Raw genomic sequence first — 27779 nt, 5'->3', positions numbered from 1 at the left:
CATGGTGGTTGAGCTGAAGCCCCACTGGTTGGTCCTCTCTGAGATCTGTTTTTCCAACTATGGAACAAGAACAGAGTGAAGACAAATGATACATCTCTTTTATGAAAACCTTTGTGTGGAGCTGCAGCAGAGTAATCAACCTTGCAAATTAATCCAAGAAACCTCACGGGGCCACATCTGCATTAAAACAACAGCTCTGTGTGAGGGCGGGGGTGGGGGGGTGGGGGGGGCGGGTGTGTGTGCTGTGGTAGATGTGGGTATGGCAGTGGCCTGTCTATCGATCACACCATTATTATTTTATTAACTTGATCGCCAAATTAAGGAAATTAATGCAGGGCTAAGATCCTGTCAGCCAAGCCCAGGAGAACAGCCTGTTGTTGGGAGAGTGGGTAGAAATCCAGTATGGCAGGTCTATGGAGCATTATTGTGAGTGTAGACAGAGGACCACCTGCCTCAGAAATGGAGTTCCCTGGCCCTTTAACAGACATGGTGGATCTGGTATCTAAGGATGCGCATGTGTAACAAGCTCTCCAGGTGGTTCTGACACATAATAATGTTGGAGATACTGTCTGAAGTTGTCATCATCATTGTTGGTGAGAGGTAAGTATTTGCTGAGGGATATTTATTCCACAAATACTTCCTGTCTGCTCACTCTCATGATAATACAACAGCAGTGAACACTTAGGTGGTTACCTATACCACTTACATATTAACTCATCTAATTCTAACAACCCCTGAAGTAGATATGGTCACCCCCATTTTATAGATGAGAAAACCAAGGTGCAGAGAGAGGTGAGGTCATCTTGCCTGAGGTTACAGTGCTTGTCAGGGGGAAGAGCAAAGGGCATCAGAGTCTGGGTGTTTAACCTCTGTGCTACGTGCCTAGTGCTGCGCTCGGCCCAGGGGACAGAGTGGTGAGCAAGGCAGCTCACAGTCCTGCGGAGAAGCCCTGCCCACTCCTCTCCTCCCTACTCCTGTCCAGCCCCACTGCCTGTGCCCAGGTCTGGATACCCCTTGGGGGTTCTTGTCCGTCTCTTGGGGTGGGGGGTGGCAGGTGGCAGGGGCCCCAGAATCAGCAGATGCTCCTGGATGAAATATGCAGTGAAAGAGAAGGGTAAATATTGTAAAGGAAGAGAAAAAAAATAATGACTCACTTCTCCCAGTGGAGGTGGTAGGGCGTTAATATGTCAGTCTCCTCGGGTTGTCATTTACGATGATTGGAGATGATGACATGGGGACCATTCAGTGTGCACCTGGAGGAAGCCTCAGCTGGCCAGACACCTCCATCCCAAGTCAGGCAGGTGGGGTGGGGGCCCCTGGGTGTTGACTGCGCGCGTGTTGAGTTTCCTTCGCCAAACTAATCCCAATGGCCAGACAGCACAGGGCAGGCGGACGAGTTGATACGATGGATATTTAGGTTTCAGGGGTGACCCTGGGGCAGCCCAAATGCCTGGGGGCGATTTCTGGTTTAAAAATATTGCTGTGCTATTTCTACACTTCTAATCTCCCAGCCATTTGGAGCCTGTTTTATGAAACGCGGCATCGGGGTGGTGCTCAATGTTAACCGGCGGAGAAGATTAAATGGGTTTAAGTCTGGGCGTCTGTCACATCACAACCAAGCCCATAACTTCCATTTTCTATTAAAAATCCATTTCCCCCTTTGACCAGAAGAAGCTTTGCTGTTGATCTGATCTCTCTCTCTTTATTTATGAAGTGTTTCCCCCTCCTCTCATTCTCTCTGTAAATCTGCCTGGTTCTGTCTGCAGAGGAAAGAAAGAGCCGGGGGAGATGGCTGAGATTTAAGGGGAAAGTCGGAGTTTCCTGTCCAAGGATTTGCTTTCCAAATTAGGACCGGCTTCCAGAGGAGAAATGAAAGAGAGAATTCTCATAAGGCCTCAAACCTTGAACTCTTCAGCGTCATGTTGGAAAAAGTCTCAGGATTGGGAGCCATGCAGACCTTGACTGAGTGTTGGCTTGGTGGCCTCCTGGCTCTACCATCTTTTTCCTCACTTGTAGGATGAGACTTGGGTTTCCCAGGGGGCTCAGTGGTAAAGAACCCGCCTGCCAGTGCAGGTGATGGGGATTCGATCTCTGGGTCAGGAAGAGCCCCTGGAGGAGGAAATGGCAGCCTGCGCTGGGATTCTTGCCTGGGAAATCCCATGGACAGAGCAGCCTGGCGGGCTCCAGTCTGGGGTTGCAGAGGGTTGGGCACGACCAAGTGACGGTGTGCACATGGGATGAGATCCCCAGGGCCCACCTTGTACCTCTGCGTGGGGATTCCATGAGAGAATGCCCCTGAAGCAAACAGTAGGCACTCAGTCAATGTTAGTCTCCTTTCTTTTGAGAGCTCTGTCCCATCAGCCAGAGGGAGCCTTCGGGGAGTAGGTGTACAGCCAAAATGAAATTAGAGAAAGGCTCTGAGCCCTTCGGCAGACTCTGCCCTGGGCAGTGGGTTAACCCTTTTCCTGCTCCTGTCTCCTCTGCAGGCTTTTGAATGGTGGTGGTGGGGGGGAGGGGGCGGGAACGTTCTCTGGAGTTTGATGCTTTTCACCACACCTGGGGTCCTGTTGAACACATGGCTGGTGCTGGGTAAAGAACTCCTGAAGGAGTAAGTGTCTCCTGGCCCCGAGTCAGGAAGGACCTGGGAGAGGAGATTGTTGGAGGGCGATGGAGTCACCCACAAATGCAGAGCTGCAGAAGGGAGCTGGGCCCCAGCCACCCTTTGCTGTATTTTTCATCTCCCTGGTCTTCTCGGAGAATCTCTGGAACTCAAAGCTAATAACAATCCCATCCCTCCTAGTCCTGCATCCTCATTATGTGGAACCATTACTTTCACGTTCTGTCTCACCTGGAGGACAGGTAAGATAGTACAGTCCTCCCCCTTTTGTGAATGAGGACATTGGAGGGTCAGAAAGGCTAAGTGGTTTACCTGAGGTCACACAGCACTTCAGCAATGAGCCCCAGGAGTGAAGACTTGTCTCAGGTCTCAGACTATTGTCCCACACTTCTGTGCTCCCCAGAGCTGGCTGGGGCTCTTTCACTGCTCTGAAGATTCAAACAGGAGCCTGAGAAGGAGGGAAAGCCACCACCATCAAATCCTCTCCAGATTCTGTGAGGTGGGGTCAAGGCCCCCAGGCCCTCGCTACTGCCCTTCCTATGGATGGTGACTGAGTGTGCTCATTGCTCCTGTGGCTGCTCACTGTCCCATGTGCCCGCCACCATCTGGGTATGTGGTGGAGACTTGAGGGAGTTAGTGCCTCAGTTTCCCCTTTATAGATTTGCTTACTCCTTTCTCTTGGCAGATGGGGTGAGGCTGAATTAATGTTTATTTAAGGGCTTCTGCATTCTGGGCTGACAGGTGCCTTGTGATGGTAAAATATGAACCCGACGTAAGTGCAAAATGCTATTGTTTTACACCTGAGGGTGATGCTTCATAATGGCAATGCACTGTCAGAGCCGTAAGCAGAAATGAATGGTTTGTCTAATCCTCCCCAGCTCCCCCAGACTTGGAAGACAGCGGCTCACATCCCAGGGTGGGAGAAATATGAGGCTACTCACCTTTTGCTATCAATCTGCTGTTTCTTCAGCCCTGACAGGTGGCTGGACAATCCCAGTCCATTCATCAATTACATCCACCCATTTGTAGTTCCTGAGAACCCCACGTCCTTGGCTCTGGCAGGATCCAAGGCCCAGAGGGCAGGAAGGCTGTTGCTATTGTGGCTGATGGTCCTTCCAGAAGCCTGGAGCCAAGGGAAGCCTGGGCCAGGGGCTGTCTCTGCAGGCAGGGATGAGGAGACTAGGAATGTGTATTTAGGGTAGGTTTGGGAGGGAAGAAAGGATGGGGAGGGATACCCAGCCTGGAAAACCAGATGCTGTGGCTTGATTCCTCTTGTCTTCAGCATGTTTCCTACAATACAGCAGTTTCCTTCCCAGGCTCTGAAGTCAGGCAAAGTTGGGTCCCAGCCCACCTCCAACACTTACACTCTGGGTTACATTGTGTGAGTTACTTAACTTCTTGGAGTCTTAATTTCCTTATCGGTGCAATGGGAATATTTCTCAGGTGTCACAGTGGTAAAGAATCCACCTGCCAATGTAGGAGATGCAGGTTTGACCCCTGGGTGGGGAGGATCCCCTGGAGAAGGGAATGGGAACCCCCTCCAGTATTCTTGCCTGGGAAATCCCATGGACAGAGGAGACTGGCAGACTACAGTCCATGTGGTCACAAAGAGTCGGACACGACTTAGCAGCTAAACAACAGCAATGGGAATTACAACATCACCTAAGAGAGTCATGAGGTTAAGTGAGAGCACCCAGCCTGGCCCGCAGTTAGTGAAATCCATGGTTGCTAGTATTATTGCAGTTGGTCTTATCACTGAGGGCTGCATCATACAGATCCTTAAATATTTTCTTACCCGGCCCCTTAAATCAGACAGTTCCTGAGTTCCTCTCTGTCAGAGATCTTTCTCAGCTTCCTAAGTCCATTTGTCAGGCATAATGTAGAGTCTTTCTGTTTCTTGATGGATTTTGGCTTCCAAAATCCATAAAGCTGCCATGGTGAGTGTGTCTGATTAACTAGGTTGTCTCAGGAAGTACCCAGAACTCGAGAGTGATGTTCCTGTTCCCACAGGCTGAGCGTTGTCTGAAGTGTTGAGTCTGACAGGGGCCCCTCTCCCAGGATGTGTGTGCGTGTGTGCACATAGGTGTGCAGATGTATAAATCTTGCTCGTGGTCAGCTGAATAGGGAAGTTGGTGGCCGGGTGTTTTTTTTTTTTTCCAGAATGGTATAAGCCCCCTCTTTATTGTTGCACTGGTTACCACCATCTGAGGGTTAAGAAATCAGACTCTGGACTCAGTTGCTTCATCTGCACCCGGAGCCCTTGGTTACCAGTCGTGTGGTCTTGGGAAAGTTGCTTTGATCTCTCAGTGCCTTAGTTTCCTCATCTGTGAACTGGAATAATAACAGTATCTCCCTCATAGGGTTGTTGGGAGGATGAAAAGAGGTCATACAAGTAAAGGGCTTACAACAGGGCCTGGCAGGAAGAAGGTGCTTAGTGAATAATTGTTGATCGAATGTCAGTAAAGAAACCTTTGGAAGGTGAGCAGGCTTCCGGGAATCTGGGGAGAGTGGATCGGAGAAGAAACTTCCCAAGCCTTAGCCTGCTTACTTGCGAATGGAATGATTTCATGGCCTTGGAGAACACCCAAGCCCCTGTGAATTGGACAGGCTTCTGAGAGTCCCTTTCCTCTTGCACAGAGCAGACTTGCTTGGCCACCACCCCCAGGACTGATACAGTGGAGGCAGTGAGAGGACGTGGGTAGGGAAGCTGTGCTTCCCAGTTCCCCCCTCATCCCGTTGCTCCCCTGTAGCCAATAAGGGTGCAGTGCTGGGTGGGGATAGCAAATGCATTTGCTGCTGAGAGGATGCCCCTGACACCACAGCAAGGAGCCCAGGGATGTGTTTTCCAGCTCTGCTGCTAATGGCTTCATCACGGCTTTTTATGAGCTGATGTGAATTGCTCTGACCAATGAGCCTTAATGGCCTTCCTCAATGAGCTGCCCGGTATATTCTCCCTGGAGGCTCGGCTCAGAGTTAAGCTGAGAATATTAATATGGTCTGGATGCAGGCCCTCCCCCTCCTGATAAAGTTGTGGAAATTGAGGTCAAGTTGGGTCCCCTGCAACGTTCTTTAAACAAGCAGCGGAATCGTTTGGTTGCTCCTTGATCTTGCTGGTAGAGAAGGAGTGGCTTCCAGCTGGAGACCTGGGACTGGGCCCCTCTTGCTCTGGGTTTGCCTCCACCTGCTGAGAGGTGGCCCTTCCTAAGGAGGCAGGCTCCTTGGTAGGGAGGGAAGGTCCTGATTCCATCATGCAGGGCTGTTTCCCACAATGGCAGGCAAGACCGAGTCCTGTGCTGGGCTGAGTGTTGCAGACAGCTGTGCTTGCCGGGTGGCCTTGACATTGTCAGGTAGCTGCTGTCGTGAGCATGTTCACCTGTGTGATCGAGTGTTGCAATGGCGATATGTCAGAGACTCATGGGATCTTTGCAGTCTCATGGATCCCCCCTCCATTTTATGAGTGAAGGAATGGATGACCAGAGAGGGGAAGGGAATTCCATAGTCGGTCAGTGTCAGGGATGGTTTTAGAACCTGAGGGAGGCGGTGATATCTCTTATTCCTAAGCTTGGATTGATCTACTCATGGTGACACCAGTCCTCATCCCATCCCTTGGGACAACACATTTTCCAAATTGATCTCCGGAGGGGAAGATGGCTCCCAGGGTCTTCTGCAGCTTCTCTCGTCCAGGCAGCATCCCACTTTGGGAGCCTTTCCTCTTAGAACATGGTCTCAGACCTTTTACCTTTTGGCTCTGGTGTGTTAGAAAGTGTGCTAAGATCCTGTTGAGAGCACTGGGTTCAGATTCCAGTTCTGTAGCTTATTAGCTCTGTCATCTCAGGCAAATCACGTAACTGTGCTTAGCCTCCAAAAGGGAATGATAAAAAAGAGGCCATATGTTTTGCCAAAAGTTTTACTTCATTTTAGGTTTGAAGGATTTGTTAACAAAAGAAACTACTCATTACATACAAATACATGACTTCAATATTTAATAGAGAATTATTTAACTTAATTTCAATATACAATCATTAAAAGAAAAGAGAAAGAGAAACAATAGAGAAGAGGAACAGCATGTACAGGCTTCCCTGGTGGCTCAGTGTTAAAGAACCCACCTGCAATCCAGGAGACAGAGGTTCCATCCCTGGGTCAGGAAGACTCCCCTGGAGAAGGAAATGGCCACCCACTCCAGTATTCTTGCCTGGGAAATCCCATGGACAGAGGAGCCTGGTGGGCTGTAGTCCATGAGGTCACAAAGAGTCGACATGATTTAGCAGCTAAACAGTAATAACAGCAGCACACACACCACCATATTGGGCCAACCAACATTCAGACTTAAAACGGCATGCTGGGAAGTCCCAAGTAACAGCAATCTGGAGTCCCAATTAGGAAAAGGTCCTGGGCAATGTGTCCACTCCATAGGTGAGACTGCAAATTGCAGTTTGGGGGTTCCTGCTTATAATCCTGGGCCACAAAGTGATATCATCATCAGTTTGCATAAAAATGCAGCTCTGGGTTTCCTTTAACGTTTTTATAATACCATTTGTTTCACATTGTGAGTCATAAGATTTTGTTAGACCCCAGGGGGTTGGCCTGCCCTCCAAGTGCTCAAGAATTCCAAGACCCACACCCTTTCTTATCTAAAATGTTGCCTGACTAGTTGTGTTTCCAGGCAGGCACAGAATCTGGGCAGTGTCCAGGGAGGTCAGAGGCCTGCTCTCCTGCTTCTCAAGCCTGAACAAGACTTCCTCCATTTTAATTTCTGTAACACCATGGCATCCCCTCTCAGGATTATAAAGATGGACTGGGGGACTGGGTGTGAACATCTTTGCATCTAATAGGTGCTCAATAAACATCCCTTATCTAAGCAATGTCAGTGTCTCTCTTATACTATGGATGCCTGGGAGTGGACCACGGCTTTGGACTTGGCTTGGTGTGGAGAATGAGCCGTTTCAACATTTTGCCGTCCCTGTGCTAGGCTGGAAGCATCTGCAGGGTGGGAACTGTCTCTTACTCATCCTTGCCAGTACCTGGTGTATAGTCAGTGCTCAGCAGTACTTATTGAATGGCTGGTGCTCCAACATCTTATGAATGAGCGCCGGCTTGCAGCCTTTGTGGACCCTGAGGGTATCCTTAGCTTCACTAACTAGCCTCTCTGCTCTCCTCCTCTCTCTCCTCCCCTGCAGCCCGCCTTGAAGATGTCGGCACCAGCCTCTACTTTGTAAATGACTCCTTGCAGCAGGTGACCTTCTCCAGCTCCGTGGGGGTGGTGGTGCCCTGCCCGGCCGCGGGCTCCCCCAGCGCGGCCCTTCGATGGTACCTGGCCACGGGGGACGACATCTATGACGTGCCGCACATCCGGCACGTCCACGCTAACGGGACGCTGCAGCTCTACCCCTTCTCCCCCTCCGCCTTCAATAGCTTTATCCACGACAATGACTACTTCTGCACAGCGGAGAACGCTGCCGGCAAGATCCGGAGCCCCAACATCCGCGTCAAAGCAGGTAGAGGACCAGACACGGGCTCCCCTACAGGGCAGGAATGGGGAGCGGGCAGTACCCATTCTGAGGACGAGTGTAACAGGGAAGAAGGCAGCCCTTCAAGGAAGGTTGTGTTGTTTAGCTCTGCCACTGCTTGTGTGTTCTTAAGGCTTCCCAGGTGGCTCAGGGATAAAGAATCTGCTTGCAGTGCGGGAGCCACAGGAGCCACGGGTTTGATCCCTGAGTCTGGAATATCCCCTGGAGGAGGAAATGACAACCCACTCCAGTTATTCTTGCCTGGAGAATCCCATGGACACAGGAGTCTGGCAGGCTATAGACCGTGGTGTTGCAAACAGTCAGACATGACTGAGCAACTGGGCACTGTGTGTCCTTAGGCAGAGAACACCTTTCTGAGCCTCAGCTTCCTCCCCTGCAAAGCTGATGCAAGCATCCACCCATTCATCACCATGTGTGTTGGTTCAATGAGATAACACCCGTTTAAATTAAGTAATATGTTCATTTTAGTACTTGGTTCATGAAAAACATTCAGTGACTTTCTATTTTTTTTAAAAACTACCCTTTATTGAAATAGAATATATAAAAAGAAATGTGCACCCATGGACGGAGGAGCCTGGTAGGCTGCAGTCCATGGGGTAGTGAAGAGTCGGACACAACTGAGCGACTTCACTTTCACTTTTCACTTTCATGCATTGGAGAAGGAAATGGTAACCCACTCCAGTGTTCTTGCCTGGAGAATCCCAGGGACCGTTGGGCCTGGTGGGTTGCCGTCTATGGGGTCGCACAGAGTCGGACACGAATGAAGCGGCTTAGCAGCAGCAGCAGCATATAGATTGATGAATTTTCACAAAGTTTAATATCCAGATGAAGGTATCAGCATTTCAGAAGCCTGTTCGTGCTTTTTTTCAGTCACTCCACCCTTTGGGGAAACCACGGTCCTGACTTCTAACGAGATGGATGTTTGCTATTGCTGTACTTCATCTAAGTGGAGTCCTACAGCACATATTCTCTTGAGTCTTTTGCTCACTGTTGTTTGTAGGGTTTAGCTCTACTGCTGTGCAAAGATATTGCTTGTTCATTCTCATTGCCATGGAGTCTCGTCTGACCATCCTGCGCTTTATTTATCCATTCCACTGCTGATGGACATCTGAGTATAAGGTATCTCGTGAGGACAGACATTTAGGTAAAACCCATGATGGAAAATTCTTAGCAGTGAAGGATTTTGGTCTTGGGAAGAGTTGACGGAGGCAAGGAAGTGAGGGCTTTTCAACTGGTCTCTTTATAGAAACTAGAAAGTCTCATTTCTCTTTGTTGGGTCTGGAGGCAAGACAGTGGCCTAGATCAGCCAGTCTTTACTAGGATGTCATGATATGCTGCTGCTAAGTCACTTCAGTCGTGTCTGACTCTGTGCGACCCCAGAGTCGGCAGCCCACCAGGCTCCCCCGCCCCTGGGATTCTCCAGGCAAGAACACTGGAGTGGGTTGCCATTTCCTCCTCCAATGCATGAAAGTGAAAAGTGAAAGTGAAGTCGCTCAGTCGTGTCCAATTCCTAGCAACCCCATGGACTGCAGCCTACCGGGCTCCTCAGTCCATGGGATTTGCCAGGCAAGAGTACTGGAGTGGGCTGCCATTGCCTTCTCCGCATGATATGCTGGTGTGTTCTAATCCATTGTGCAGTGTGCCTGAAATAGTAATAAAACACCGAGGTTTGGTGAATGATTCTTAAGCATTTTGGGTGGGAGAGGACAGGTAGTGTTCTAGCTAGCCCACTACGATGGCACCCAACCTTGGGTGCACCATCTTTCCTGGTGATTGTTTTGGGCAGAGGAGAGAGGTTTTCAGGGAAGTCTCCCAGACCTGCCTGCCTAGTGATGGATCCTGCTCTGACTTCCTGGCCTAGCAAAGAGTCAGCCCCTCAAGGAAAGTTGTTTTGTTCTTGGGAATCTTAGTAACTTACCTTAGGTGCAAAACACACCTTTCTGAGCCTTAGCTTTGCCTCTGCAAAGCTGATTGCCAGCACCTACCCCATTCATCACTGTGTGATGGTCCAGTGAGATAATGCTCAGTTGCATTAAGATCCTTCTGCCTTACAGCAGCCTCTCACACGTATGAAGTTCCAAGTAGTAGGGAATGGGTGTATATAGGGGGTGAGCTGGGTTGGCAGTTTTTAAAGAGCTGATTTTTAGCCCATTGGTCTTTCCAAGTGGCTCAATGGTAAAGAATCTGCTTGGCTATACAGGAGATATAAGAGATGTAGGTTCGATTCCTGGATTGGGAAGATGATCCCCTGGAGGAGGAAATGGCAGCCCACACCAGTATTCTTGCCTGGAAAATTCCATGGACAGAGGAGCCTGGAGGGCTACAGTCCATGAGGCCACAAAGAGTCAGATACGACTAAGCAACTGAGCACGGACTTCATCCTGCTGGTTTGTTTAGAGGGCGAGTCTGAGCTCTCAGCATGCCAGGGCCATGCTTAGCTATCTCCTCTGGGGCTCCCCGTGGACCCTCTCTTTGGGAGCAGCACCCTTCCCCTGAGAGGACCCAGGTGCTGGACTGGGAGCCCTGAGCCCATGGTCTGGAGGCCACTTCTGGCCTCCACAGCCTGGAGGATTGAGCTAAGAGCAAGCGATGCCCTATTTCCTGTTACCTGCATGTTACTGGGTCAGGTGTCAGTTTTCACAATAATCCTGTCTGGTGTTTACAGTGAAGTGACTAAGACAAAGGTTAAGCCACTTGCCCAAGGTCACCTTGCCAGTTGATCCCAGAGGCGTAGCTGTAATGACAAGCAGCACTGCTGTAGTATTTTCCATGTGCCAGGCCTGCTCCATGCTGCTGGTATTGTTTCCTTTTATGAATGAGGAAACTGAGGCTTCAGTTTCTATTGTCCAGGGTTACAGCGCTGCTCAGAGGAGGTGGCAGGGACAGCTTGTTTGATGCTGCTAGCCGTGGGCCTCTGCTGGCCCTGGGGGACTGCCGCAGCCCTTTTCCCCCTCCTCTCTGCTCCCTCTCTTTAGTCTCCTCTGTGCTCTCCTCGCATCCGCAGGCAGTGCCACGTCCAGCGCACAGAAGGGCGGGGGGACCATAGCCCCACGGAGCTGGGGTTGCCTCCCTCCACGCCTCTCTCCTCCATCTCAACTGTGCGTCTTCCCGTCACAGCCATGGGGAGGGAAAGAATAAAGGCCAGGAGAGGACTGGACGGGGCTGGCCTGATGGGAAAAGCAGCCAATTAAGAAGCTCTTGATGAAGCCACGGGGGCTGCAGGTGCACAGCCGGAGGGGTTGCCGGGCCCTGAGTATCACCCTGGCAACCATGGCAGGGAGAGCAGGAGGGCACGCTGCCCAGGTGCCTGCTGAGGGACAAGGTCGGGAGGCAGTGGGGCTCTGGCTGCACCAGCTCTGCTTGGCAGAGAAGACATGGAAGGATGGAGAATGGCCCTGGGGAGAGGCCAAGCAGGGGAGGATCAGAGAGAGACAGAGGCGGGCCCCTCAGCTCTACCCCAAGGCTGGTCCAGCCTACCCAGGGGCCCGGACAGGCAGAGCATCTGCAGATGGCAGTGGCCCAGAAACCAGCCCTGGGACCGAGGCAGGAGGCCTCCACTGCACACAGTGAAGCAGGGGTCATCTGAAGGCAGGACCAGGATTGGAGGTCAGGCTGTAGGTGGTGTCAGGTCAGGGGAGAGAGCAGCAAGGATGCTTTGGGAGAATCTTGGAGATTGCCCATGTCACTGGCGTTCCGCATTTTCAGAGATCTTCACTGTTTCAAATATTCTCTCTCATTGTTCTTATAAACCCCTGAGCCCTACAGAAAGTTGTGCATGTGAACTATATTTTCCCAGGCTGCCTTTCACTTTGAAGTGGCATACAAAAACGTCTATTGTTAGATTGTGTCCCATGGTTCTTGTTTTGGCATGTGATGGTCACCGGGCCTCAAACCGTTACCACCCTGGGCCCAGGAATAATGTAGGAAGGTGAGGTTTCCTTAGAAGCGTTCTGGTACTTTTCCTTATAAAGCACCCATCCCCTTATTGAAATGATCCCATTGCAGGGTGGAGGTGCTGCCCTCCAGGCCTGTACAACCTAATGCACTTTGTTAAAACTCACCAGAACTGGAAGGGCTAGAAGGTGGAGTTACAGTCTTGTAGAGGGAGGCTGGGTGTTTCTGAGGGAGGGTGGGGAGTGGAGGAGGTTGCTGGACAAGGCAGGAATGAGTTCCCTGGCAGGAACTTTTGGGTGGGCCAGGTGGGATGTGGGAGAAGAAGTGGTGGTGGGTGAGGCCTGGGGTGCTGAGAAGTGGCTTTCTCAGGCCCCCCACCCTGTCCCAGCCCAGCCTGTGACCCCCTCTTCTTTCCGCCCTGCAACCTGTCTGCAGTTTTCAGGGAACCCTACACCGTCCGGGTGGAGGATCAAAGGTCGATGCGTGGTAGCGTGGCCGTCTTCAAGTGCCTCATCCCCTCTTCAGTGCAGGAATACGTTAGCGTTGTGTCCTGGGAGAAAGACACAGTCGCCATCGTCCCAGGTAAGAAAGGACCGTGGCGCTGCCCAGGCAAGGGCGTGGGGGTGGGGTGCAAAATCGGAGGAGCCGAGTTGGTGGTTGAGCTCACCCAGCTCTCGAGGTTGGTTCTGGCGAGCAGTTTTTATTGTTCTGGTAATGCTTCGGCAAAAAAGTGTCTTCAGTCTTGGCTTGATGCGTCTCCGTGTGAGGTATTGAAAACCCATGTGCCAGCGGCCTGTATGCGCGAAGATCCCATCAGATACAGGTCAGTCCTGCTCCCAGGAAGGAGTGGGCTCACCTTATTTCCTGACACTTTGATGGGTCCATGATGGCCCATGGCCTTAGGGATGGGAGGCAAGGCTGAAAGACCTTACCTATGAAAGACTGTGGGGAGAGGAGGGATGAGAGGCTGGTACATGGTCCATGTTCCCGGGATTCTCAGGGGACCAGACTTGAGTGAGCATGCGTGTGGGACTCTTATTTCATGAGCTGCCTAGACGTCCCTTCAGAATCCTAGCTGGCCTCATGCTGTGCCAAGAGTTGGAGAAAGAGGTTAATACCATGTTGTAGGCTCTCTTTGTTAGAGGCACTGTGATTGCAGTCCCTTCGTTGCTGGTTCCTTTTCCCTATGCAGAGTTGTCCCTTCCACAGGAAAACAGGTCTGGAAACCCCAAGAGAGGACCTCAGATCCTCAGAATACCTCCAGGCCTCCGGTTACAAAACCATGGGGTTTTTCCATCGCTCCAGCATTTCTCCCTGCATTGCTGTACTTTGCAGAGGCCCTGCCACGTTTCTTCCTTTCTCCACCAAGGGCCTTGGTTTTCCTTTCCTTTCCTTTCCACTTGACCAGATTGCTCGCTGAGTGCCCCTCCAGCACGATGACCCATCGCTGGGATATAGGAAATGGTTCTAGTTGGCTTGAGTTCTGCAGGTTAGTTGAAGAAGACAGACTTCTGTTCATGACACCTGTAAAGCCGGAGTTCCAAATCTTGCTATACAGCTGAAGTCCAGGGGAGCTCTTTGAAGAAACACCAGTGCCTGGGCCCCATCCCAGATCAGAATCTCTAGGGGCAGAACCTGGACATGAACAGTTTTAAACCTCCTCCTTATAGGGTGGCTCCAAGATGGAGCTGGGAGACCAGTGCTTCAGCATCTTGACAGCCAAGGTGGTGTGATACTTTTTTGAGACATTAATTTTTGTTTTGCCTTTGGAACTTTTTCCTGCTCTCGGTCCCACGCCGATGGCCAGGCCATTATATCTCCTGGTCTCAGATCTTGTACAGGAATGAGAAACTACTTGATACCTGCTCTTCCTGCCTTTTGTAAAACCATAAGCAAACAGCAAAGATGAGGATGGGTGTTCTGGCTGGGGAGGAGAGCCTCCGAGGAGGGCAGTGAACAAGCAGGAGACAAACAGATGCCAGAGGCAGGGTGGTGCTGCGGGCTGCTCAGTGGGTATGGCTGGAGGAAGTGGTCGGACTTCACAGGGTCTGCTGTGGGTAGCTCCATGGGGTCTGGGACTGAGGATAGGGTTCTTATATTCAAATGAAGCATAAAGTACACAGCCTTTGACCCAGAGTGATGATGCAGGTAGGGACAACAGGCTGGTGAGCACCAGAAAGACCCTGGACCTTGGTGCCTCCTGGGGGAAGCCCCAGTAAGGATGGAGATTGAATGTCCTGTCTCTCCAGCAGTCACATGGAAAGATGATTTAAAGGATGTAAAGAAATGTGGTATTTTCTCATAGACCTGAATTTATAGACCAATAATTATATTCATTAAAATAATAATAATAATTTTTGAGTGTTTACTATATGCCCAGCACTGGGCTAAGAAACTTTTACATATGACCTCATTTTATCCTCACAAAAAATCTGTAAGTGTATTTTTTTCCCTTCACTTTTCTGAAGGGGAAACTGAGGCTCCAAGAAGTAAAGAGACTTTGGGTCACACATCTTATGCAGAGGGCAGGGCTGAACCCAGGGCTGTTTTTTTTAGCCTGTGCCCTGAACCCCACATGGAACTGCCTCCTGGCACCCATACAAATGTATCCAAGAAGAGTTACTCTGAGTACAACAGAGGCTTGTGTGCCTTAGACAAGGGGGATCCTGGCCTCAGGAAGGTGAAAAAGTCAGTGCTGGTGTTTGGGAAAGGTTCATAGAACTGAGTCAAGTGTAATGACTAAGATCCCAGAATCTAGGATCAGACTGCCAGGGCTTGAAACTCAACCCTCTGGGTAACTTTTACCTCCATGGTGGCTCATTTTCCCCAACAATAATAAAACAGGGTGATGATTGACCTACTTCACAGGGATCAAGTAAGAGTGAAGCTAGTTCATGTGTCAGATGTTTCAAACCCTGCCTGCCATACACTGAGGAAGGGCTGGGACTGTGATGGTAATTATAAGGGGCGAGAGCATTCTGCTCTCTGTCCTGTTGTCTCCTGTTGTGGGGTGTGTGTTTCTGTGTATCAGGGTCTGTGTGCCCCACCGGACTGAGTTTCCTAAGGGTGGAAGCTGGGTTGTTTTCATGTACACACCCCTCTGGCTCCTAATACACCACCTTTTATCACAGGATGAATGCTCACCAAATGTCCCGTGGATATGTGAATGGATGATTGGGAGAGTTAAAGAATGTGGGAACTGCATGCACAGAGGCATTGGGATAGGCTGAGCGTGGGGGGCGTGAAGTGGTTAGAAGCTCATCTCAGACAGGACAGATGAAGGTTAACCTGGTTCCTGTGTAGAGGAGCTGGAGGCAGTGAGCTTCCCCCAGGCTCACTGTTGTTGGTGCTTCAGGGCTGTCTTTGATGTCAAGCCTGGGCTGGTGGCCCCAAAGGGCATAATTATCAGGGAAGTGGGCTAGATGCCAGTCTGCTGGGCTCTGTACACATCGATTCTATAGACCTCTTCCTTGCCTTGAGCCTCAGAGAATTTTCCTCCACTACCCAGTTCTCCAACTCCATCCAGCGTCATTCTAGATCCTCTGCTACGCTTTAGATCCAGGGATGGACTTCCCAAAGCACATGCAGCCAATTATAACAGCCTCGCAGAGGAATTCATGAGAACCAGAAGGAGTAGAGTTTTGCATGCTCCAGGCTCTGTAGATAAAGGGCCAGAACTTGGGTCTACCCACCCCAGGCTTTAATTTTGGAAAATGCAAATTGCTTATTGATTTTTTCATAAAAACAGGATACTTTGCTATCCATACCACACTGGTGTTTGTGTGTGTGTGTGTGTGTGTGCGTGCACTTCAGCTGGGATGTTGGACAGCGGCTTTTCATGGTGATGCTGCTACTGCTGCTAAGTCGCTTCAGTCGTGTCCGACTCTGTGCAACCCCAGAGACGGCAGCCCACCAGGATCCCCCGTCCCTAGGATTCTCCAGGCAAGAACATTGGAGTGGGTTGCCATTTCCTTCTCCAATGCATGAAAGTGAAAAGTGAAAGTGAAGTAGCTCAGTCGTGTCCGACCCTCAGTGACCCCATGGACTGTAGCCTACTAGGCCCCTCCATCCATGGGATTTTCCAGGCAAGAGTACTGGAGTGGGGTGCCATTGCCTTCTCCATTTCACGGTGATAGGGGGAGATATAATGATGGGGTTGCCTTGAGGTTAAGGAAGTACTTCCTTAGGAGCTCGAGTGACTTTCTTCTGACACTTTGGGGCAGCTTCTGGAGCAGGGAGAATGGTGTTGACTTTGATCTCTGGGTCTGCAGGGCTGGGCTCAGATCCTTCAACCACAGGGCCAGCAGGTACAGGTGAGAGAGCAGGAGGAGGAACAAGAGGCTTGTGTGGGCAATTCAGGGCCCAGGAGACATCTCCCTTAGGAGGATGGGTGCTCTGGGAAGAAGGGGCGGTTGCAGACCCCTATAAATGAGGAGGGGGCCCTCCAATGCCTCTCTGAGGGCAGTTGAAGGAATCAAAGGCCGAGGCCCTAAGCAAGCTCCGTGGGTTGGTATTGGCTCACGGGTTGGCCTTTCCAGTTGTACCCATTGGGAGGGGCAGGTAAGCCTCCTGGAGCTGCTGCTGAAACTCTGAGCCACTTTGGGGCTGTGCTTTGCGCAAATAGGTAGAGGCTAGAGAGACAGCCCAAAGTGCTACCTTCCCCAGCGACCTACCACCCCTGCCCCTCTCTTCCTCCTCCTTCCTGCCCCCCCCCCGCCCCCCGAGCTAGTCAACTTCCTCCCATTGGGCTCTTCAGTGATGTATGTAAAATGGCACAGAGCCTCTCACCTAGGAGCTGGCAGAGTGCTACCTCTTACTTCTCTCCCGGGAAACTTGGTCTGAAGTAAACTGGCTCTACAGAGTGTGTGGAGTGGGGGGTAATAGGGCAAAAGGCTGTGTGTAAACATAAATTAAAATTAAGACCTCCAGTGAAGCTGAGATGTGGTTTAATTTCCCATCTGCATGATCACCATTACAATGCATGTTACTGGATATAAAGATAAATCCGGCCCTGTTCCTAATAGCTTTTAATTTCCATCAGACCTGATTATATTGATGCGGGCTCCTTGTGGGAGTTTCCCAGCATGCTCTTCCCCAGCATCCTGACTGGTTGTCTGGGCCCCAGTGGGGAGTTTTGGCCACTGCTCAGATGTGTGGACCAGATGTATCTGCCTGGGTGTGGAAGACAAGCCTGGAGCAGTTCCCTGGTCCAAGTGGGCAGGGCTCTTGGCTGCTGGGTCGTCATCGGGGCTTGGCAGAGGTTGGAGTGCACGATGGACCCTGTGTGTTTGGGGAAGGGAGAAGCAGGAGCAAGGAGAAACAGCTAGAGGGTTCTTTTGGAAAATGGGCACTGTTCCCAGACCACAGGTGGGAGTCAGTGAGCCCACCACCCATTGCCCCCCTTCCTAATTGTCCCCAGTGTTCCAAGTTGCTCATAGGTTTTCATACCTATTTGTGTTTGGTCCCGCACCTCCTCTGCCTGTCTACACCAATCCCCTCTTCTTTATTATTGACCCCGCACTCTTCTTTTGTCCTTTAAACTCGTTCACATGTGTCCCCTTCCACGAACCTTAACATCAGCCTGTAGCAGACCTATGGCTCCTCTAGTTCCATTCCTCGAACACTTAATTCACTGTGTCTCACAGTAGAAGAAATTGTTTCTGTCTGCTGCAGGAGGGTGGACAACTCCATCTTTCCCATCTCTTTATCCCCAGGGCCCTCACAGCACCTGTTACAGTGTAATAATAATAAGATTAATGATCATATTCGTTATGTATTGAGACTTCCTTTGTGTTAGGCATTCTACATATAATACCTCTAATCCACACAATAACCCTTTAAGAAAGATAGTTTTTTGCTTTTCTATTTTTTCCCCCAATTTTGTATAAATGAGGACGATGGAGGCCCAGGGAAGTTAAGCAACTTCCCCAAGACCACACAGCTAATAAGTGGCCTGGGTCTGAGCTGGGCTCCTCCAATTGCTCTATTTCCTGCTGCCTCTCGGGAGCAGGCTCCTCATTAGGAATGGCCTGTCCTCAGATTCTAGCATAGGAGGAGGGCTCATCCCTGTTTCCTGCACTTGCTTGAGGGCCAAAACATGTCCCCAGCACTTGCCCTGGCTTCTGGCTTTGTGTGCAGTGAGCAGAGGCTTTAGTTTTTCTGAACGGCAACAGCTCTCCAGCTGCAAGATCAGTGAACAACCATTCTAACAAGGAGGCTTTATCAGGCCCTGGCTCTGTTTGGGGCCCAGTGGGAGACACAAAGTTGGTCCTGATCCGGGAACTTAGGATTCTGTTCATGTCATCAGCTCTGATGGACAAGGATGGATAATCCCAGCACAATAACAATCAGATATGATCTTGCTTGGCTTTGGAATGCAGGGTTAGTGTATTAATTGCATTTTGCTCCAGCTGATGCTAAAGCTACTTGGATCCCATGAGTCTCCACCAACTTGGACAGGGGATGGCACAGATGAGAGAGCCCAGGTGGTGCTTGGAAAACTGTTGGGCACATGTAGGCTACAAATGAACAGTCACTTACTGTAGGGCCTTTAAGGTCATATGGCCCAGCCTCTTCATTTAGTGATAAAGAAATGGAGGCCCAGACCAATGCCCTCTTCTGTCCCTTCCCTCTTCTTTCTGGCTCATTCTCAGAGCATAACATCTTAACTATTCCTGGGGTGCTTTTCTTTTACTATCAGACTTCTTTCCTTCTTTGTCTGTCTAACCTACCCATCTTTCAAAGTCTGGTTCAAATACCCCTTTTTTCCCCATGATGTCTTTCCCGATTTCTGCTAAGAATGGATTTAAAAATCATCCAGATTAACCTCCTTCCAGGGGATCCTTTTCTGAACTCCATACGAAATTTATCAGTTCCTTGCTCAAGACGCTAATCGTATTTTGTCCTATAATATTTTAAAATCTGTGTTATCCCCACTATGAGAATGTCTAATCAGCAAGAGCAGGAACTGTGTTTCGTTCAGACCCCTATCCCCTCCAGTATTCAGAGAAGATGATTAAGGATGGTGATGAAATGACAGATTCTCTCTCTCCCCTGCTGGACCGCCCTGTGGCAGGCAGGAAGGAAGGAGACCTGCCTAAGGTCACATGGAAAAATGATACTTTACAAAATCTAGGCTTGACAGCATTTGAGCTCTATTACACTGAGCGGCTTCAGAGCTACATTGAGAGAGACCACTTCTGTGGGTTCCTTCTGTGATACTCTGTTGTTTAGTTGCAAAATTGGGGATCTCAGCTCTTGACTACTTAAGGGCTTGGAGAAAATGGGCTGGGATTGTCAGCCTGTACTAATATGAAATAGATGGTGTGCTCAAGGTAATTTAACAAATGGGTGCTAGGCAGAGTCTCATGCCTTACGAAGGAATGAAGCTTAACCATGACCTGTTTCTTGCCTTCAGCAGCTCCTATCTAGGGGTTTTAGTGTCTTCCCAAGAGGAGATGATATATCAGACACTGGGATTCTTTCTGATGATGTCTGCTCAGAAAGGCTCTTGAAGGAGAGGGAGGCCTTGGAGCAGAAATAGCATGTTGGGTGAGGTCACAGTGTGGGGAAAGACAAGGAGAGGATGGGGTTACCTGAGGATGTGGCTGGAGGGTAAATAGAAGCGGTGAGAGAGAAGTCTGGGAAGGACATCTAACACATAAAGGTTCTATCTAGCTCTAGAAAAAAATGGCAACCTGATAATAATGACTAATGTTTATGGAGCACCTACTAAGTTTCCAGGCTCTGTTCTAAACATTTTATATGCTTAGCTCATTTAACCTTCACAGAAATCTGAAGCTGAGTAAATAAGCATTCTCCATTTTATAGATGAACACACTAAGGCACAAGGAGGCTAATTGAATTGCCAAGTTAGTCAGCAGTAGAGCCACAATTTAAATTTTTGCATCCAGACTCCATTATTTGTGCTTCTGAACTCCTTACTGTCTTGTCTCATAAAAAATTAATATATAGAATATATATTTTTAAAAAACTGCTGTTGATTTTTAAAAATCAACAAGAAAAAGACAACACACAATAAAAAATAGGGTGACAGATACGAGCAGACAATTTACCGAAGAGGGAGAGCTAGGGGAATGTGGCAGAAAGAAGTCAGGCTGTGGAGTCTGCTAGTTCTAATCTGTGACCTGGAGCAACTTACTTACAAAGCTTCAGTTATTTCACCTACGAAGTGGGGACCATGAAACCTGTATATGGAATCCTTTAGATGAACATTAGGCCTCTGACAAGACTTGGATTCTCAGATGGAAAAAGAGTGGACTAAGTTCAGAAGGGAAATTGCCTACCCAGCTTCATGATGTGATCCAACCATGGGCCATGCTACCTTCTCTGGGTACCGGGCTGGAGACAAGACACAGGTCAGCCAAGGATGCAGCCTCCCAAAGGATCTGTGATACTGGGATCACTGGAGAATGGTTTCCCCTAAGCATGATCTTGAGAAAGCTGTAAAAACTGGGGCCAGGTGGATGACCACTGCAGTGCTTTTAACTCAAATAGGCCATCATGATATCTGGGCAGAATGAGAGAAATAAAACGGCTGTTGTTTTATTAATCTCTGTATTCGCTTATGCCTTGCATGGTGCCGGATCAGAATGATGTTGAAGAAAGAAGGAAGGTGTGTGGTTTGGTATCAGCACAGCAAAGATCAGCTCCACAAACTACCTGGGTCTTATCCACTCAGTCTCAAACCCTGGCTCAGTAATAACACTAAGCAGTTTATGAGGTGCTTTTATACCATCTCATTGACTCCTCAAAGGAACCCCCATTCCTTTCTCCTTTTTACAGATGAGGAAAGAGATGCAGTGAGGTTCTGGGACTTGTATAATTAGAAGAAAAGTCAGAAGGAGGAGATAAACATGTATTAAGATATAGTTTTCTGCAGGGCCCTGTGGCACGCAGAAAGTTGCCTCATTTAATTTTCCTCTTAACCCTTCGAGGGGGGCGTGCTACCCCCATTCTTAAGTACAAAGACATGAGATTCAGAGAGGCCAAGCAGTTTGCTCCAGGGTACACAGCTTCTCAGTGGCAGAGTCTATGCTTGGACCCAGAGCTTTTGTCCCCAAAGCCCAAGCTCCATTTGAGTAACATACTTTAATGACCTCACCCTGAAGGCTGACCCAGGGACTCACGACAGTTACTCTTTCTCTCATCAAAGCAGTTGTAGAGGGGAAAAGGCAACTGATCCTTAATTTTGTTGTTGCTTATTGTTTGCTTTTATGGGGAAGGGAACATCTGATTCAGACTCCCTCATCTTCCTCTTCTGAGGGCAGAGAGAAAAATCCACCTTCAGTGCCTACTGCCGTCCCCAACCTTTTTGGCAACAGGGACAGTTTTTACAGAAGACAGTTTTTCCACAGGCTGGCGGTATAGGGGGCATGGTTTTGGTATGATTCAAGCGTACTGCATTTATTGTGCACTTTATTCCTATTATTATTATGTCAGCTCCACCTTAGATCATCAGGCATTAGATCTCAGAGGTTGGGGGACCCTGCCTTAACAGACCCTTTGAAGGTTAGAGATTACAGGGAACCACTTTGAAGCAGCCAAGGAATTCTCTCTTAAGTCAGATGGCCTAAGGTGAAATGATAATCATAGTGATAATAGCAGTAAGAAAATGAGTGATCAGTGATGGAGATCTTGTGTGATAAGTGCTTTTCATGAGTCATTCATTTCATCTTCGTAAGTCATTCATTTCATCTTCATAAGTGTCCTATGTAGTCGGTGGCATGATTAGCTCCATTTTGCAGATGAGCAGCCGGAGGCAGAGAAGCCAGTCCCCTGCCCAAGGCCATAGAGGGCACGTAGTAGGGCAGGATCTGAGCCCAGATGGTTCAGTTTCAGCTCTTAGAGGTGACCTGGGCCACCTTGCACTGACCCTGACGTCTGTGTCATCTTTCACTTATAAACCTGCTCTCAGGTTTATAAAGCCAGTTCACAGGCAGCATCTTACGGAATCCTTCCAACCCATCTGTGGGAGACACGTTCTTAGCCTCACTTAAGAAATCAGGCTTGGGGAGAGCGGAGGGGCCCCTCCCAAGGTTACACAGCCAGGGATGGGTGTGCCAGATCTCTGGTTTGATGCTCTCATCCCAGGAGCTCTTGAGGCCCCCACCTGGAGCGCATGCCCTCAGCTCCCCAGCACCCCTTCCTGTCTCCCTGCAGGCGGGCTGCTCTGCGTTTGCATGCCAGTTGGTTGGTTCCAGAACCATCAGCCGCAGCTCCTCAGTCAAGCAGAAATGTCTGTGTTCACAGGTGCCTCTGGCGGCGTGTGCATGTGTCGTATTTTGCTTTTCCATTTAGTTCATGGCAGGTGCTGCATTTCCTGAGCACCCACTGGGTGAATTTCAGGAGATGTAAGACAATTGCAGATGAATGCTCTGCCCTGGGATCACGCCGTGGCACTGGACACAGAACAAGCGGCATTGTTTGCTTAAGTTGGCACCTCTGTAAGTTACCCTGAAATCAGAGCAGAATTCTTTATAGAAGGTTATCCTACACATAAATCATCATTAGACTACCTCATTTTTGTTTAATGCCTACCTAACTGTGCTGGAGTCTAAAAATGTGTGTTTAGTGAAGTCAAGGGTTGCAGGGAAATTATAGGGTTTTCAAAAACCCATTTGCTTTGCTGGTGCTCACATCAGAATCAATCTTGCCTTTAGTTCTCAATCTCATTGCAAACATGCAGTATGGCTCGCCGAATTCTGGCATTTAATGTAGGGTAGCATTTATTCAGAAGAAGCCAACGGTGCTTACAGAATGGTAGAGCTATGTATAGATGGCACTTCCTGCCAAGCCTGTGATTTTGAACTCTGTTGCGTATCAATGAGACTTCGCCGCCAGAGCTGGAGCCACATGGGATGGGCTGGAGCAGAGGCCGGCGGTGGGAGGGGAGCTGGCATTCATCACCCCACAAGCCTCACTGCACAAGCACATAGTAGGTGCTCAGACAATGACTGTTGAGGGAGAATGTTTAACCAGGAAGGTGACTGACCTTTAGATTAGGTTGTAAATGAAATGGGTTTTTTGGGTTTTTTTTTTGGTCACACTGCATACCATGTGGGATCTCAGTTCCCCAACCCAGGATTGAACCTGTGCCCTCCTGCAGTGGAAGTACAGAGTCTTAACCACTGGACCACCAGGGAAGTCCCTGAAATAGATTTAAATGATGGGAAAGATGTGGTGCTCCTGGGATGCCTGACCTCTGCCAGACTTCGGCAGCCCCTTTGTGGTGCAGTGATGCTGTGGAGCAAAGCTGAAAGGGTGTGGGCTCTGGCCTTCGAGGTACTTGGGCTCAGATACCGTCTTGCTCCTTGCTTGCCATGTGACCTTAGTTAAATCCTTTAACCTCTCTGAGCTTCAATGTCCTCACATGAGAGCAACAGAAATTGTGTACTTTTTCTATATAGGGAAAACATATTTTCCATGTATAGTTTATATTTTTCTATATAGACCTACTTCCTATATATAGATCCTTTCTCTATCTGTAAGTTTTCCATTTTTCCTGGTTCTGAGCAGGCACGTGATTAACTGTACCAGGATTAGTCATCTTCTTGAGACCCGGAAGATCTCTGTGAGGAATGAGATTCCAGGAGTGAGCATCTGGGTGTGAGCATCGTCTCGTGTGTATACAAAAGCGAGCATCCAGGGATGAGCAGCCCGGGGTGAGCAGACAAGGTTGAACAGCCAGGAATAAGTATGCAGAAGGATGGTCTTGGCTCTCATTGCCCTGGAGGTCACTTGGCCTTCAGGGTGAAGGGCACAAGATTAGAAAGGTCAGGAGACAACTCTCATATGGGGGCAGAGGCAGGGTAAGTCCTTCGTGTTACCCCCCGCATGGCTGACGCCTGCTCCCTAACATTTAACCTTGGCTTTTGTAGTCTGGGCTTCCCTTGTGGCTCAGCTGGTAAAGAATCTGCCTTCAGTGCAGGAGACCTGGGTTGGGAAGATCCCCTGGAGAAGGGAAATGCTACCCACTCCAGTATTCTGGCCTGGAGAATTCCATGGACTGTACAGTCCATGAGGTTGCAAAGAGTCGGTCATGACTACATGACTTTCACTTTCATTTTGTAGTCTACCTGGCATCTTGCTGTGCGCAGAATCCTCAGGAGTCTAGGCATGTGTCTTTTGGGGCTGCCGAGCCTGCCTTTTGTAATGAAATGCAAAGCCAGTCAGAAGTAGGAACAACCCTCTGCCTTCCAGTACACGGGGCAGGGGGTACTCAGAGGCTTCCTGTAAATTGGGAATGTTTTCCTCTCATACATGGAGATTCCCCTCTTCCATTTCAAGGCCAGGGCTTATCTTTAGGGACCTGGGATCCCCAAGAATCTGGACAGTCAGCCGGGAAACAGATGAGAGTGAGAGACAGAAGCCTGTGATGGCGAGTGGCAGTGTGCAGCCAGGCGTCGGATAACCTCTGTCCTCTGTGCGGTGTTCCATTGGGCCCTCGGACTTTGTGAAGCAAAGGAATCCCTTCTGAGAGCATGTGGCAGGCGTCCCTCTTCGCTGCCTTTCAGAATGGGACACAGAAAAGGAAAGGGCTTCTATCTGGAATATTCCAGAGCCTTCTGTCCTGACACCGGCTGAGGGATGCAGTTGTGAGAAGTTCGAGGGACTAGTTGTCCCCGTCAGGTCTATGCGCAGGAAGAGGCACAGACTCCTTTGGACTGCTCCTGGTGGTATCAGGTCCTACACTGACTTCATTCCCTGCATCTCTCTAGGTGGCTGTGTTGGCATCAGCAACAGTCAGGTGGTTGAATTTTCAGTTCATTATTTAATCCAGCAAATGTTTTTTGAGCACTTCCTGTGCGCAAGATGCCGTGTTATATAGACAGTGATTCCTGAGGGTCTTTGCTTGAGGATCTCAGGGGATGTGAAGAAATTCCTCTTCCTGCACACCAAAGAAACTCATATTAATTAAAATATTTGTGTGTGTATACAAATAATATGCGTGGTGTAACTTGTACATGTCGACTGTGCACACACATGTGCTCACACACTCATACTCACTTTTCCTTGCCTATGTAAAGGGGTGAGAGATTCACCTATATAGACCAGAAGCACCCCAGAGCAGGGGCCAGGGCAGACATCTTGGCCCACTGTCTATAGGAAAGCGCAGCACCACGGGAGCATTAAGGTCAGAAGTGTGTCTGGGTGAGTGTTTAGGCCTGGGCCTTTTCTCTTGAACAAAGAGAACAAATCCTTAGTCCCTCCTCAACTCCTCATTCAGCGCATAGTCTTCTGGGTTGGGCTGGGGGTGGCCCATGTGTTCTGAATTTCATGGACAATTTTGGATGGATCATGATTTAATGAGGTCTGTTTGGTCCAGGAAGGGTGAACGGAAGCCAGGATGATGTGGGGCATGATCTGCTTATCTGCAGAGGGCTTGCTGTCTAACAGGTGGGATGAACTGGGGACACAGGTGAGCCCACCACGAAACAGAGTGTGATGCGCAGATGCACGGCCTCTGGGGGCCCAGAGGCGGGCGCCCTGCCTTCTGTGATTAGCACAGGCGCCGTGCAGGGCGGCAGTTCCCGTGGGTCGTGGAGGATGGATGTTTTGGCAGGCGGAGCTCCTGCGGGGGAGACTGTTCTAGACCTGTCAGCTCTCAACTTTAGAGTCGCCTGGGGAGATTTAAAAAAAACAAACAAACACCAATGGCCAGCCCAACCCCTAACAATTAAGTCAGGATCCTTGGGGGAAGCCCCTGGCACCTGTATTCATGAAACCCTCTGGGTGAGCAGCTGGGTTGCAAACCCCTGTTTAGGAGACCATAGTTTGGGGGAGCAGATGTAAAATCCAGGAGCACCAAGAACAAGGCTGCACTCTCTCGGGGGGAGAAGCCTAGTTTGGCCAGAGCTTAGGGTCCACGTAAGGGTAGGGTGTGGTTGATGCTGCACTGAGTTGTGTATAATTGAAGGGCAGTGGGGAGCCACTGAAGATTTTGATAAGGAATATTCTGGAAGGACTTTTGGGAGTTAGTCTTCTATGATTAAGGATGTTCCTAGAGACACGGCGGTCATCCTTGCTCCGCCTCCTGGAACCGAGGTCAGCCCTTGAATTTCCTAGGAACAATCATTGGGCCTCCTTCAGGCTGATGGCTGTCCCTCACCCCACACTCTCCCTCTTTTCCCTGCCGCTCCCCAGGCAGCTGTCCCATAACCCAGGGCACTGGCAAGGTGGACGTGGGAGCTTGCCAGCGAGGCCTGTGGGAGGAAAGGCCCCGTGATGTCACACCCAGAGTTTAAGCAGGATGGGGATCTGAGGCAAGCTCGACATTCTCTTTATAATATGTGTGAATAAATTTATATTGTGCTTTTAGAGTTTACAGCACACTTTGTGTATGTTCCACTTTGACTCAGCACAGTTCTGTGTAAAACAGATACCCTGACTTACAGATGAGTAAACAGAGGCTCCAAGGCTTTCAGGAACCTTTCTCCGTGGCCTCTCTGATTTCTCCTGTCCTTGGGAGAAGAAAACCTTTGAAACAGAGTAGGGAGCACTTCGGGCCAGCATTTATTCAGCCACTGGCCTGCGGGCCAGACACTGTGCTAGGCACTGTCACAGCAGTGACCTCATGTTTTAAAGACAGAATATCTGTTCTGCTTCCTCATGGTCTGTGGCCCAGGAAGAAGGGGAAGATACTTAGCTTCACCAGCAGTGATACAACTGGATAAATAAAACCACAGGACCACTACTCCAGGTCTGTTTGGGGAGTGTACTTCATCAAGATCCTTTTGTGTTATCTCATTTTATTCTTGGGAGAGATGGTATCACCCCCACTTTCAAATGAGGAAACTGAGGCTCAGAGAGACACCTTTCTCTGGCCAGGTAGCAGAGTCAGATGGCAAGGACAGCCATGCTGTGTGGAGTGCATTGACGCTGCCCTGACTCCTCGCGTGGAGTTGTGGGGATAGTAAAACACACAGCATCTGCCCTGCCACTATGAGAGCATGATGGAGGGTCCTTAAAAAACTAAAAATAGAGTGATCCTGTGATCCAACAATCCACTCCTGGGCATATATCCCGAGAAGAATTAGAGTTCTAATTTGAAAAGATACATGTACCTCAATGGTCATAGCACCACCATCACAATAGTCAAGACAGGGAGACAACCTAAATGCCCATCAGGAGATGATTGTGTATGTATGGCACACACACACAGACACATGCAGACACACACAGACACGCAGACACACACAGACACACACACAGACACACACAGACACACACAGACACACACACACACACACAGGAATGTTACTCGGCCATAAAAGAGAGTGAAATAATGCTATTTGCAACAACATGGATGGACTAGAGATTATCATACTAAATGAAGTCAGACAGAGGAAGGCAAGTATTATATGACGTCATTTATATGTGGAATCTAAAAAATAATACAAATGAACTTGTATACAAAACATAAATATACTCACAGACATAGAAGACAAACTTAAGGTTACTGAAGGGAGGATAAATTAGTAGTACGGGATTAATAGACACAAACTACCAAATATCAAATAGATAAGCCACAAGGATTTACTGGAAATCATAGGGAACAATATTCAAGATCTTGTAATAACCTACAACGGAAAATAATCTGAAAAATGTATATAACTGAATCACTTTATTGTATACCCGAAACTATTACAATATTAAAAAACAACTATACTTCAATTTAAAAATATCCATATCGCATCTGCTGTGTGCTAGGCACTATT

General features: G+C 49.2%; 1 protein-coding gene across 1 annotated transcript in view; it reads left to right on the top strand.

Moving 5' to 3' along the window:
• DSCAML1 (DS cell adhesion molecule like 1) overlaps window positions 1–27779 on the top strand; it is a 366392-nt gene that overhangs the window by 9336 nt on the left and 329277 nt on the right. The window contains exons 2-3 of the mRNA XM_019975836.2: window positions 7795–8112; window positions 12475–12621. Of these exons, the coding sequence (XP_019831395.2) occupies window positions 7795–8112; window positions 12475–12621 (465 nt within the window). The remainder of the gene's footprint in view (window positions 1–7794; window positions 8113–12474; window positions 12622–27779) is intronic.

The sequence above is a fragment of the Bos indicus genome, chromosome 15 (assembly GCF_029378745.1).
Source record: "Bos indicus isolate NIAB-ARS_2022 breed Sahiwal x Tharparkar chromosome 15, NIAB-ARS_B.indTharparkar_mat_pri_1.0, whole genome shotgun sequence".
NCBI lineage: Eukaryota > Metazoa > Chordata > Mammalia > Artiodactyla > Bovidae > Bos > Bos indicus.
This window is presented reverse-complemented; position numbering and strand designations above follow the sequence as displayed.